This window comes from Danio rerio, chromosome 8 (genome assembly GCF_049306965.1).
Source record: "Danio rerio strain Tuebingen ecotype United States chromosome 8, GRCz12tu, whole genome shotgun sequence".
Classification (NCBI taxonomy): domain Eukaryota; kingdom Metazoa; phylum Chordata; class Actinopteri; order Cypriniformes; family Danionidae; genus Danio; species Danio rerio.
The window spans coordinates 39,460,856-39,474,631 of record NC_133183.1 but is presented as its reverse complement, the minus strand read 5'-3'; the positions used below and the strand labels follow the sequence as shown (position 1 = coordinate 39,474,631).

The 13,776-nt window shown below is 33.4% G+C and overlaps 1 protein-coding gene across 1 annotated transcript in view; it reads left to right on the top strand.

Moving 5' to 3' along the window:
- The window catches only part of LOC137490337 (uncharacterized), a 205,803-nt gene that overhangs the window by 134,793 nt on the left and 57,234 nt on the right, over positions 1-13,776 (top strand). The window contains exons 3-9 of the mRNA XM_073910813.1: positions 1,705-1,755; positions 2,115-2,169; positions 3,576-3,630; positions 5,395-5,449; positions 7,384-7,438; positions 8,645-8,699; positions 9,451-9,547. Of these exons, the coding sequence (XP_073766914.1) occupies positions 1,705-1,755; positions 2,115-2,169; positions 3,576-3,586 (117 nt within the window). The 3' untranslated portion in view covers positions 3,587-3,630; positions 5,395-5,449; positions 7,384-7,438; positions 8,645-8,699; positions 9,451-9,547. The remainder of the gene's footprint in view (positions 1-1,704; positions 1,756-2,114; positions 2,170-3,575; positions 3,631-5,394; positions 5,450-7,383; positions 7,439-8,644; positions 8,700-9,450; positions 9,548-13,776) is intronic.

The window sequence follows — 13,776 nt, the reverse complement described above, 5'->3', positions numbered from 1 at the left end:
AAGTGCTAAAATGACAGTTACATATTTCTGCTAAATGCAGTGTAGCAGTCCTGTGTGATTAGTCATGGTTTATGAGGACCAAGTATGTCTATTAGATGTGACTTAGCAGTAGGATATTGTTTTAATAAATCTGTGTGTTTACTCATGGTTTATGAGGACACAGTATGTGTAGGTTTACATGGTGCTAGCAGTAGACTATTATAACATGTGTTTCTTCATGGTTTATGAGGGCATTTTTTGTTATGCGAGACTTCAAACAGTTAGTAAACAAATGTTACATTTTCTTTATCTTTGTTTCTCTCTTTCAGTACCTCTATGAGCTCGTCACTTTGAGAGGTTTGTTAATTATTTTGTCAAACTATTTTGACACTTTTTAAAAGGATAGTTCTCCCAAAAAGTACAATTGTGTCATCATTTGCTCACCCTTTAATTGTCTCAAACCTTTTTGGGGTTATTTATTCTGTTAAAGACAAAAGAAAATACTTACAAATAATATGGGAGTGAATGATTACAGGTTTCCATCTTTTCTTGTTTTCTACCATGAAAGTCAATGATTGCAGATTTTCTTCCACCAAATGTCTTGTTTTTGTTTTTTATCAGAAGAAATAAACACGTAAAGGTTTGGAACCCTTGAGGGTAAATTGTTAGTGAGTAAATGTTCGTTTTTGGGTGAATCATCCCTTTAAGTGCTAAAATAACAGTTTCATATTTCTGCTAAATGCAGTGTAGCAGTCCTGTGTGTTTTGTCATGGTTTATGAGGACCAAGTATGTCTATTGGATGTGACTTAGCAGTAGGATATTGTTTTAATAAATCTGTGTGTTTACTCATGGTTTATGAGGACACTGTATGTAGAATGCAATGTTAGCAGTAGACTATTGTTTTATAACGTGTGTGTTTCTTCATGGTTTATGAGGACATGATTGGTTAAACAAGACTTAAAGCTTTCAGTAAGCGAATCTCATGTTTTCTTCATCTTTCTTTACTTTTCTTTTTCAGCACCTCCATAAGCCAGTCGCTTTGACAAACACAGAGTTGTCTTCTACAGAGGTTTGTTAATTCTTTTGTCAAGCTATTTTGATACTTCTTGAAAGGATAGTTTTACCCAAAAATGAACATTTACTCACTATTAGTTTACCCTCAAGTGTTCCAAACCTTTATGGTTTTCTTTTTTCTGTTTAACAAAACAAATAAGATACTTTGAAATAAGATAGAAACCTCTAACCATTGACTTCCATAGTAGTAAAAAACAAGTAATATAAAAGTCAATGGTTACAGGTTTCCATCGTTTTTCAAAGTATGTTTTGTTTTTAACAAAAGAAATAAACCCTTAAAGGTTTGGAACACTCGAGGGTAAATTAATAGTGAGTAAATGTTAATTTTTAGGTGAACCATCCCTTTAAGTGCTAAAATGACAGTTTCCTATTTCTGCTAAATGCAGGTTAGCAGTCCTGTGTGTTTAGTCATGGTTTATGAGGACCAAGTATGTCTATTAGATGTGACTTAGCAGTAGACTATTGTTTTATTAAATCTGTGTGTTTCTTCATGGTTCATAAGGACACAGTATGTGTAGGTTGACATAGTGCTAGCAGTAGACAATCATAACGTGTGTTTCTTCGTAATTTGTAAGGGCATGATTTGTTATGCGTGACTTAAAGTAATTTAACAATGTTAAAAAAATCTCATCTTTGCTTCTCTTTTTCAGTACCTCCCTAAGCCCGTCACTTTGACCAACACAGAGTTGTTTTCTACAGAGGTTTGTTTATTCTTTTGTCATGTTATTTTGACACTCCTTAAAGGGATAGTTCACCCAACAGTACAATTGTGTCCTCATTTGCCTACCCTTTACTTGTTTCTTTATTTGTTCTGTTAAAGACAAAACAAAATACTTTTAAAAAGATGTAAACCTGTAATTCATAGTAAGTAAATGTTCATTTTTGGGTGAACCATCCCTTTAAGTGCTAAAATGACAGTTTCTTAATTAGACTAAATGCAGTGTAGCAATCCTGTGTGTTTAGTCATGGTTTATGAGGACATGATTGGTTTTGTGAGACTTAAAGCTTTCAGTAAGCGAATGTCATGTTTCCTTCATCTTTCTTTGCTTCTCTCTTTCAGTACCTCCATGACCCAGTCACTTTGTCAAACACAAACAAAGCTGTCTTCTACAGAGGTTAGTTAATTCTTTTGTAATGCTATTTTGACACTCCTTAAAGGGATAGTTCACCCAAACAGTACAATTGTGTCATCATTTGCTCACCCTTTACTTGTTTTAAATCTTTATGGGTTTATTTTTTCTGTTGAACACAAAAGAAGATACTTTGAAAAAAGATGGAAACTTGTAACCATTGACTTCCATATTATTTGTGTTTTCTATTATGGAAGTCATTAGCCCCTTTCACACAGTGATACCGGTAAATATCTGGAAAATTTCCGGAAAGACTTTACCGGTATATTCAAAAAAGCGCTGTTCACACAGGCGAGGACGTTACGGAAATTTTCCGGAAAAGAGCATTCACACATCCATTCCAAAATACCGGTAAATTCTGACAACATTCACCACAAATGAGCTTTAAACGGCTGCGCTTGTATTTGTAAACATTTGACTAAATTACAAACTCTGTGGATGATCAATATTGTGAACAACTTTCGCAGGATCACTTTCGCATGTCGAGATGTTCATAATATGTGCATGTGCAAAGCTTGAAGGTAAACAAACAACGGCTTATCATAAGCATCTCATCGATGATTATTTACACAGTTATCATTAAGAAGAACATATAAACGTGATCTGACTAACTTCTAGCAGCTAAATGTGTCTGGAAAAATATTCAAAGGCTTTTATCCTCACAAACCGCGCGGACGTAAATGCGTCTGACTGTTGTGATTGGCTAAAGCAGACGTCTCACGTCAGCACGTTCTAGACGTGCACGCGCTTATTACGGGAATCTTCCTTTTGCATTCACACAGCGCAGCATTCCGGCACATTGCCGGTAATGTTACAACTTCTCTTTCCGGAAAATAGCCAGAACGAATTTACCGGTATTTTCAAAAAGGACCTGTTCACACATACAACCTTTCCGGAAAATTGCCGGCAATTTTCCGGAAAGGTCTGTATGTGTGAAAGGGGCTATTGATTGCAGGTTTTCTTCTTCCATCATAATATCTTGTTTTTGTTGTTTATCAGAAGAAATAAGCACATAAAAGTTTGGAACACTTGAGGGTAAATTCATAGTGAGTAAATGTTCATTTTTGAGTGAACCATCCCTTTAAATGCTAAAATTACAGTTTCCTTTTTCAGCTAAATGCAATGTAGCGGTCCTGTGTGTTTAGTCATGGTTTATGAAGACACAGTATGTCTATTTAATGTGACTTAGCAGTAGGATGTTGTTTTATGGAAACTGCGTGTTTCTTCATGGTTTATGAGGACACAGTATGTGTAGTTTTACATGGTGCTAGCAGTAGACTATTATAACGTGTGTTTCTTCATGGTTTATGAGGGCATGGTTTGTTGTGCAAAACTTAAAACAGTAAGTAAACGAATGGTAAATTTTCTTTATCTTTGCTTCTCTCTTTCAGTACCTTCATGAGTCCGTCACTTTGACAAACACAAACAGAGTTGTCTTCTACAGAGGTTTGTTAATTCTTTTGTAATGCTATTTTGACACTCCCTAAATGGATAGTTCACCCAAACGGTACAAATGTGTCATTATTTGCTTACATTTTACTTGTTTCAAACCATTTTGGGTTATTTCTTCTGTTAAAGACAAAAGAAAGTACTTTAAAAAAAGATGTAAACCTGTAACCATAGACTTCCATAGTAGAAAACACAAATAATATGAAAGTCAATATTCATTGGTTTTCAAAGTATCTTTTGTGTTTAATAGAAGAAATAAACCCATAAAGGTTTGGAACACGTGAGGGTAAATTAATAGAGTAAATGTTAATTTTTGGATGAACTACCCCTTTAAGTGCTAAAATAACAGTTTCCTATCACTGCTAAATGCAGTGTAGCAGTCCTGCGTGTTTAGTCATGGTTTATAAGGACCAAGTATGTCTATTAGATGTGACTTAGCAGTAGACTATTGTTTTATTAAATCTGTGTATTTCTTCAGGGTTCATGAGGACATGATTGGTTATGCGAGCCTTAAAGCTTTCAGTAGTTTTCTTCATCTTTCTTTGCTTCTCGCTTTTAGTACCTATATGAGCCTGTCACTTTGACAAACACAAAGACTTGTCTTCTACAGAGGTTTTTGTAATTGTTTTGTCAAGCTATTTTGGTACTTTAAACCAATCATGTCCTCATAAACCATGAAGAAGCACACATTATAAAACAACAGTCTTCTGTTAACATTGTAAAACTACACATACTGTGTCCTCATAAACCATGAAGAAACACAGATTTAATAAAAAAAACATTGTACTGCTAAGTCACATCCAATAGTCATACTTGGTCCTCATAAACCATGACTAAACACACAGGACTGCTACACTGCATTTAGCAGAAATAGGAAACTGTAATTTTAGCACTTAAAGGGATGATTCACCCAAAAATTAACATTTACTCACCATTAATTTACCCTCAAGTGTTCCAAACCTTTATGGGTTTCTTTTTTTCTGTTTGACAAAACAAATAAGATACTTTGAAAAAAGATGGATACCTCTAACCATTGACTTTCATATTATTTTTGATTTCTATTATGGAAGTCATTGATTGCAGGTTTTCTTCTTCTGTCAAAATATCTAGTTTGTTTGTAGGTTTGGAACACTTGAGGGTAAATTAATAGTGAGTAAATGTTCATTTTTGGGTGATCAATCTCTCTGAGTGTTAAAATGACAGTTTCCTATTTTTACTAAATGCAATTTAGCAGTCCTGTGTGTTTAGTCAGGGTTTATGAGGACCAAGTATGTCTATTGGATGTGAGTTAGCAACAGGCTATTGTTTTATTAAATCTGTGTGTTTACTCATGGTTTATGAGGACACAGTATGTGTAAGTTTACATAGTGCTAGCAGTTGACTTATAACTTGTTTCTTCATGGTTTATAAGGGCATGGTTTGTTATGCGTGACTTAAAAAGTCCCTTCAAGTGCTAAAATTACAGTTTCCTATTTCTGCTAAATGCAGTGTAGCAGTCCTGTGTGTTTAGTCATGGTTTACGAGGACCAAGTATGTCTATTGAATGTGACTTAGCAGTAGACTATTGTTTTATTAAATCTGTGTGTTTCTTCATGGTTCATGAGGACACAGTATGTGTAGGTTTACAATGTTACCAGTAGACTTATTTCATAACGTTTGTTTCTTCATGGTTTATGAGGACATGATTGGTTTTGTGAGACTTAAAGCTTTCAGTAAGCGAATGTCATGTTTTCTTCATCTTTCTTTACTTCTCTCCTTCAGCACCTCCATAAGCCAGTCGCTTTGTCAAACACAAACAGAGTTGTCTTCTACAGAGGTTTGTTAATTATTTTGTCAAGCTATTTTGACGCTCCTTAAAGGGCTAGTTCACCCAAAAGTACAATTGTGTCATCATTTGCTCACCATTTGCTTGTTTTAAATTTTTATGGGTTTATTTTTTCTGTTAAACACAAAAGAAGATACTTTGAAATAAGGTGGAAACCTGTAACCATTGACTTCCATATTTTTTGTGTTTTCTATTGTGGAAGTCAATGATTGCAGGTTTTCTTCTTCAATCAAAATATCTTGTTTTGTTTTTTATCAGAAGAAATAAACCCTTAAAGGTTTGGAACACTTGAGGGTAAATTCATAGTAAGGAAATTTTTGGGTGAACCATCACTTTAAGTGCTAAAATGACAGTTTCCTATTTTTACTAAATGCAGGTTAGCAGTCCTTTGAGTTTAGTCATGGTTTATGAGGACCAAGTATGTCTATTGGATGTGACTTACCAGCAGGCTATTGTTTTATTAAATCTGTGTGTTTCTTCATGGTTTATAAGGACATGATTGGTTTGCGAGACATAAAGCTTTCATTAAGCCAATGACATGTCTTCTCAGGGCTCGAAATTAACTTTTTTACTTGGTAGCACCGGTGCTCCCAACTTCAAATATTTAGGAGCACCAAAAAATTTTTAGGAGCACCAGAAAAAATTTAGGAGCACCCACCAAAAATGAATGAGCACCGCTGCAAATTGTTTTTTAAGGGATTTATTGTATTTTAAAACAACATTAATAGGACTAACAAAAACCAGAAACAACTATCTAACTAATGCTGCGAAGACATTGATATTTGTGTGCAATAATTCCAAAATGAATGTCTAATAATTAGGCCATAGAATATTAATGATGATGAAAATGACAATAATAGTAACAATGAATTCCATTTCTCATTATGATACTGCCTTGAATGTGCATGAATGTAGGTTATCTGCTATTAAAAGTCTGTTACTTTATGAAAAATAATTGTATAGTTTGCATCAAACAAAAATGAAGCATTGCAGTAAGAAATATTAATTTTGTACTGCTGTTTTTATATGCATGTCAATTTAATAAATAATATTTCTGCTACAAAACAAACAAAAGATTATAATAAATCATTCAATTCAATGATGAAAGCTGCAAAGCAGTCATCAGTAAATAAAAAAAAAAATAATATATACCTTAAAAAAGAATAGACAAAAGAAAGAAAGTAAAGTCTCGCTTCTATCACTCTTTTAAAGTTTTGGTTTCAGTTTGTGTCAATTTAAAGGTTCAGTCTGAGATGATCTTCATTTTTCTGTGTTTGTGGAAAAGCAGGCGAGTCAGCCGACCCAATTAATAAGTAGGCAGCGCAAGATTCTTGCGCTAACCATCGGCGCAAATCCGGTCTTTGTTATGAGCCGCAGTTTCAGTGTAAACTTAGTAAAGGCGAGCTTCTTTGGCGATGATATGTACAGTATTAGATTTGACTTTCAGCGGACATTTGCGCTGAACACGCAGTGAAAGCGACGCATGGAGATTCGGGCACCTTCTCCAAGAAGCGCGTACTCGATTGATCACAGCTGGCGGATCATTATTCACCACGTGACGTGTCATGATCGCTTTCATCTGCGCCTCAACTTAGGTGGGGTTTTCAAACTTGTGAGCTTTAAGTTTTTACTCTTCAGCCGTTTGCATTTCCTGTGGTCATAAAAGCTCCTTCCCTGTCATCTGACAGCGCAATACCTTGAGTGAATGACAGCTAATATGAACCAATATAGAGGCAGGGAAGAGCGATTCAGCATGTTTTTAGAAAAAACCAAAACAGGTCGCACTACAACCATTATCTGCAGTCGCACTAATGCGCCCAAATATATTATGAGGTCGCATAGATTAATTTTCGGGCGCATATGCGACCAAAATGGTCGCAATTTCGAGCCCTGCTTCTTAATCTTTCTGTGCTTCTTTCTTTCAGTATCTCAATGAGCTCGTCACTTTGACAAACACAAACAGAGCTGTCTTCTACAGAGGTTTGTTAATTTTTTGTCAAGCTATTTTGACAGTCGTTAAAGGGATAGTTTACCCAAAAATGACAATTGTTTCATCATTTGCTCATCCTTTACTTGTTCTAAACCTTATGGGTTTAATTCTTCTGTTAAAGACAAAAGAAAATACTTTAAAAAAAAAAGATGGAAACCTGTAACCATAGATTTCCATAATAGAAAATACCAATAATATGAAAGTCAATGGTTACAGGTTTTCATCAGTTTTCAAAGTATCTTTTGTGTTTAACAGAAGAAATAAACCCATAAAAGTTTGGAACACTTGAGGGTAAATTAATAGTAAGTAAATGTTAATTTTTGGGTGAACCATCACTTTAAGTGCAAAATTGACAGTTTCCTATTTTTACTAAATGCAGGTTAGCAGTCCTGTATGTTTAGTCATGGTTTATGAGAACTAAGTATGTCTATTGGATGTGACTTAGCAGTAGGTTGTTGTTTTATTAAATCTGTGTGTTTCTTCATGGTATATGAGGACACAGTATGTGTAGGTTTACAATGGTTTACATAGTGCTAGCAGTAGACTATTATAACATGTTTCTTCATGGTTTATGAGGGGAGAGTAAAGGAGTACACCCAAAAACGACAATTGTGTCATCATTTGCTCACCCTTTACTTGTTTTAAATCTTTATGGGTTTATTTTTCTGTTAAACACAAAAGAAGATGGAAACCTGTAACCATTGACTTTCATATTTTTTGTGTTTTCTATTATGAAAGTCAATGATTGCAGGTTTTCTTCTTCCATCAAAATATCTTGTTTTTGTTGTTTATCAGAAGAAATAAACCCTTAAAGGGTTGGAATGCTTTGGGGTATATTAATAGCAAGTACATTTTCATTTTTGGATGAACCATCCTTTTAAGTGCTAAAGTAACAGTTTCCTATTTCTGCTAAATGCAGGTTAGCAGTCCTGTGTGTTTATTCATGGTTTATGAGGACCAAGTATGTCTATTGGATGTGACTTAGCAGTAGACTATTGTTTTATTAAATCTGTGTGTTTCTTCATGGTTCATGAGGACACAGTATGTGTAGGTTTACAATGTTACCAGTAGACTGTTATTTTATAACGTGTGTGTTTCTTCATGGTTTATGAGGACATGATTGGTTTTGCAAGACTTAAAGCTTTCAGTAAGTGAATTTCATGTTTTCTTCATCTTTCTTTACTTCTCTCTTTCAGCACCTCTATAAGTCAGTCACTTTGACAAACACAAACAGAGCTGTCTTCTACAGAGGTTTGTTAATTCTTTTGTAATGCTATTTTGACACTCCTTAAAAGGATAGTTCACCCAAAAATGACAATTTTGTCATCATTTGCTCATCCTTCACTTCCTTCAATCTGTGTTTCTTCATGGTTTATGAGGACACAGTATGTGTAGGTTTACATGGTGCTAGCAGTAGACTATTATAACATGTGTTTCTTCATGGTTTATGAGGGCATGGTTTGTTATGCGAGACTTTAAAAGTAAGTAAACGAATGTTGAATTTTCTTTATCTTTGCTTTTCTGTTTCAGTACCTCCATGAGCCAGTCGCTTTGACCAACACAGAGTTGTTTTTTACAGAGGTTTGTTAATTCTTTTGTCAAGAATTAACAAACCTCTGTAGAAAACAACTCTGTGACTGGCTCATACCCAAAAATGACAAATGTGTCATCATTTGCACACCCTTTATGGGTTTATTTTTTCTGTTAAACACAAAAGAAGATGGAAGATGAAAACCTGTACTCATTGACTTCCATATTTTTGGTGTTTTTATTTTGGAAGTCAATGATTGCAGGTTTTCTTCTTCCATCAAAATACCTTGTTTTTCGTTTAACAGAAAAAATAAACTTGTAAAGTAGAAAAGTCCAATAGTAGGAAAAATAATAACATGGAAGTCAATGAGTGCACGTTTTAATTTATTAAGAAAATAAACTAATAATAATTAAAATAATTAAATAATTTAAATAAGTGAATAATAATGTCTCTCTCACTTTTTCCCTTCAGGAAATAACAGGTGAATCTTGACAGAAATCCAGGAAGCCAGACAGTGATGGTGGTGATGTTAAGAATTTCTGTCAATAACAATGCAGGAAGAAACTAAGTAACTAAAATTACTTTAAAAATAATGTGCATTTTAGGCCTTTTTTATTTTAAGCAAATTTTAAGCATGATCTAAAGGGTTGAGTTTATTTTCTTAATGAGTTATAGGTGTATTTTGAGAATAAACCAATCAGAGTCTCATCTCCCATTCCCTTTAATAGCCTTGCATCGTGCCATAAGCGCATTTGCTATTTACATGACGTAAAGTAAGTTTAAGTGGAAAAACTGAGCATTTCACAAGCAAACAGTTAACAGTTATTTTTAACAGAAAACTGTTAAACAGAGCATCTACCGCGCGAGAATGAGAGATAAATGATCTACTTTCACTTTCGCTCTTGGTGGATAGGAAAATCTTTACGCACAGACATCAGTTAGCCTAATAATAATAATTAGTTGCGTTTGTTAAGCGCAAGTATTTGTTTCAAAACTATTTCTAAATGCAGTTCTAATTTTCAGCAAATGAATAAATGAACAATAATAACTAAGTGTTGTCATAAACCTGAGTTATATCCTAAAAAACATGTTGCCCGCATATGGTCTAAAACCTGCAGGTGGGCAAATCTAAGCTTTTTTTTAATAAAACAAATATAAATATGGATATAATAATTATTACTGCTAATAATAACATACAAAAGCAAATTGTTATGAATAAAAACTATTGCGTCGTAGAGTGATAAACAGTGTTTGTTATTTTAAAGTGATAGGACTAAGATGGTCAATAAATAAGCTTTTTATTTACCTATTAATTCACAGTTTTAATTTACATTTTGTTGATTATATTTTACTCTTACTTTTACCTATTAAAAATCTTATTTTTTTCTTATTATTACTCTTATTTTACTTTTATTATATTTATATTTTACTATTATGTTATTTTGTCTCAATTACTGTACATTAATAGCAAATTAATATTTAAGTAGGCCTAATTATTTATTTAAAAACATTACCAGCGAAATACTGAGAAACGGTCTGGCGCTATTTTTATATACAGGCCTATCATAATTTTAAAGAAAGCTGCAAGGTGTGCTACATTATTTTAAATTATTTTTTCTGTCTGTTACTTGAAGTTCAGTGCGTGTGCCTGTGCGCTGAGAGACAAGGCAATATTGACAAAATATTGAATTTTGTTTTTTATATTGCATTGCATTAATTTGCAGAGATGTTTTATAGTTTATACAGGCCTAAAATAAACGCTTTGGTACAGAGTTATTATTTTAAAACAAACCTGTGTTTGTAATGATAGATGTAGGTGTCACAAAATTCTTTTTAAATCAGTGTTTTTATTAATATGATTATTATTTATTGTGGACAACACTTAATAAATACTGAAATGTCCTTAATACACACCTTATTTTTTTATCAATTACAGTGCTTCCCGCTAGGGCTGCTCTATTATGGGAAAAATCATAATCACGATTTTTTTGGTCATTATTTTAATCACAATTATTCAAAATGATTATCAGTTCAAGTCAAAATTATTAGGGCTCCTGTGAAATTATTATTATTATTTTTTATAAATATTTCCCAAATGATGTTTAACAGATTCAGGAATTTTTCACAGTATTTCCTATAATATTTTTTCCTTTGGAGGAAGTCTTATTTGTTTTATTTCAGCTAAAATAAAAGCAGGTTTAAATATTTTGAAATCTATTTTATGGTCAATATTAATAGCTCCCTTAAGCAAAATAGTTTTTGATGGTCAGCAGAAGAAATTACTGGTATACAATGACTTGCCCAATTATCCTAATTAAGCCTTTGAATCGTACTTTAATCTGAATGCTTGTATTTTGAAAAATATCTAGTAAAATATGTGCTGTCATCATAACAAAGATGAATGAAATCAGTTATAAAAAATTAGTTATTAAAACTATTATGTTTAGAAATGGGTTAAAAAAAATCTTCTTTCCATTAATCAGAAATTGGGGGGGGAAAGTAGGGCTAATAATTTAGATTTCAACTGTATTCATTTATTTTCCTCCCTGCAAAGGAAAGGGAAATATGTACAATAGAATAAAAATATGAAACAAACTGTGCTTTAAGCATCTTCACTGTAAAAAAAAAAAAACTTTGATTATAGCTACTAAAGTCCTTCAGACAAGAACAGTGAGGGATTGTCTTCTTTTGTTGTTTGATTAATGGTAAAAACAGTCGGCAGCAGGAATATCACGCACTTTCACTTTAAGAGCAGTACGGTTCTGATTTATGGTTTCTCTTTCACATGTCTTTTGATTCTCAACTAGTTTGTTTATTACTTAAATGAGAGTTAATATGAATAATCACTGAACATCGCGTTTTGATACCTATTTGACCATTAAAATGCTCACATTAAGATAACTTTAGATGTGTGTGCTTTGCTCTGAGCACACAGTGTGCGAATATGTGTGTGCCGCATACACAAACCATGCGGTCTCATTCATGCTTTTAAAACATGAATGATTCGAATGTACATCAATGAATGATGCACATGCCGTGCTGCAAAATTACAATGCATGCTTTTAGTAATATTCACGTGAAACTGAGCTTTGCAGAGCAACAAATGTGTACAACTGAAAAGAGGACGATATATGATGCAACAATCGTTTTATCTCGATTAATGATTTTCATATTCGTTTGAAGCCATAATCAAAATCGAATTTTCGATTAATTGCATAGCCCTACTTCCCGTATGTTTATAATATACTTGCGAAGGTAGCAGGCCCGGCGCCAGGATATCATAACTGAGGAGGCATTTTAATCCCATGACTAATTTTGGTCCCTCTTGTTCCTTTCATTTAGGCTATTTATTCACATTAATTATTACTTTGCATTACTGCCTAAGTTACTGACTCAAGGCAGTAATATACTTTTTTATAGTAATAATGATATGCAGTTTTGCTATTATTGATTTTATACCATTTATCAACGCAGACAGATCATGGTTCATTGCCAAACGAGTGCTTTATATCAAATATTATTATCCTTATATGGGCCTATAATAGGCCTATAAAGGTTTAAAGTTTTAGGTAAAGACGTCAAACTATGCCCATACATGCAAGCTAATCCACGGTTAGACTATTCTATAACCGGTAAATAAATATAGTAAAATCAGCATTACTGAATCACGCTTCACAAAACCTTAACCAACCAAAATCAGTGTTAGGAAAAAGTTAAATGTTACAATCAAATGTCATTAAAAAAAATTTATTAAGTTACATTTTAAGGCATTAGTACGGAGACTCGGAAGGGACGTGATGGTGAAGAAAAAAATTGGGTGGAAGAAAAAAAAACTGAGTGGGAGAAAAAAAAAGGATGGTAGAAAAAAAACAGTGATAGGAATATATATATATATATATTTTTAAGTTTTTGTTCCCTCACAAAGATGTTTTGCGTTATCCACACTTCCTGTTCACTTCATACCTGTCAACCCTCCTGTATTTTACCATTCTATCCCTCTATCATGCTATTGTTAAGTATTTTCCCATATTTCTCATATATTTTTATTTTTGAAAGCATTCTGAAACAAATATAAAAATGTCTGCATTTACTTTCTTTCCATTAAAAGCTGTGGGTTGATCATCGCCCTTCATATGCAACCTCTGAATCAGGGAATGATAAACTGATCCCAGATCAACTTCTGTACATGCCATTTAAAGAGGAGCTAAAGTGCAGGATTCAGATCTGTGTTTAAACAGACAAATATACTTAACAATATGTAAACATGTTCGTCCTGTGTGTTTTATTTTAAACACAACTCATTTTCTCTTAAATGAGCACAAACAGTTACTTAAGTAATGGAATACTTTCATTATAGATCTGTGCATTCTTAAATTGACACCTCTGATATGAAATAAAAGAAAATGAGAGATTCATTTGCTGCTCATCACTTGTTTGATAACAGAGGTGTCGCTTTAAATGGTGTGTATAGAAGCTGATCTGGGATCAGTTTATCATACCTAGCACATCCGTATACATGCATTCGCTAATTCACAGGTTGCATATGAAGAGCGATGATCGACCCACAGCTTTAATGGAAAGAAAGAGAAATATGGGAGAATCACAGCAAAAACGGAAGGCTTGGGAGAATCCTGGTAAAACAGGAGGGTTGACATGTATGAAGTGAACAGGAAGTGTTTGTGGAAAAACAGTTTTGCGAGAACGCAAAACATCTGCGAGGGAACGCAAAAACTTCCAAAAGAGGATTTTTAAATAAAAATATAGTCAAGGTAAAATGTTCAAAAACTAGGTCTGAGT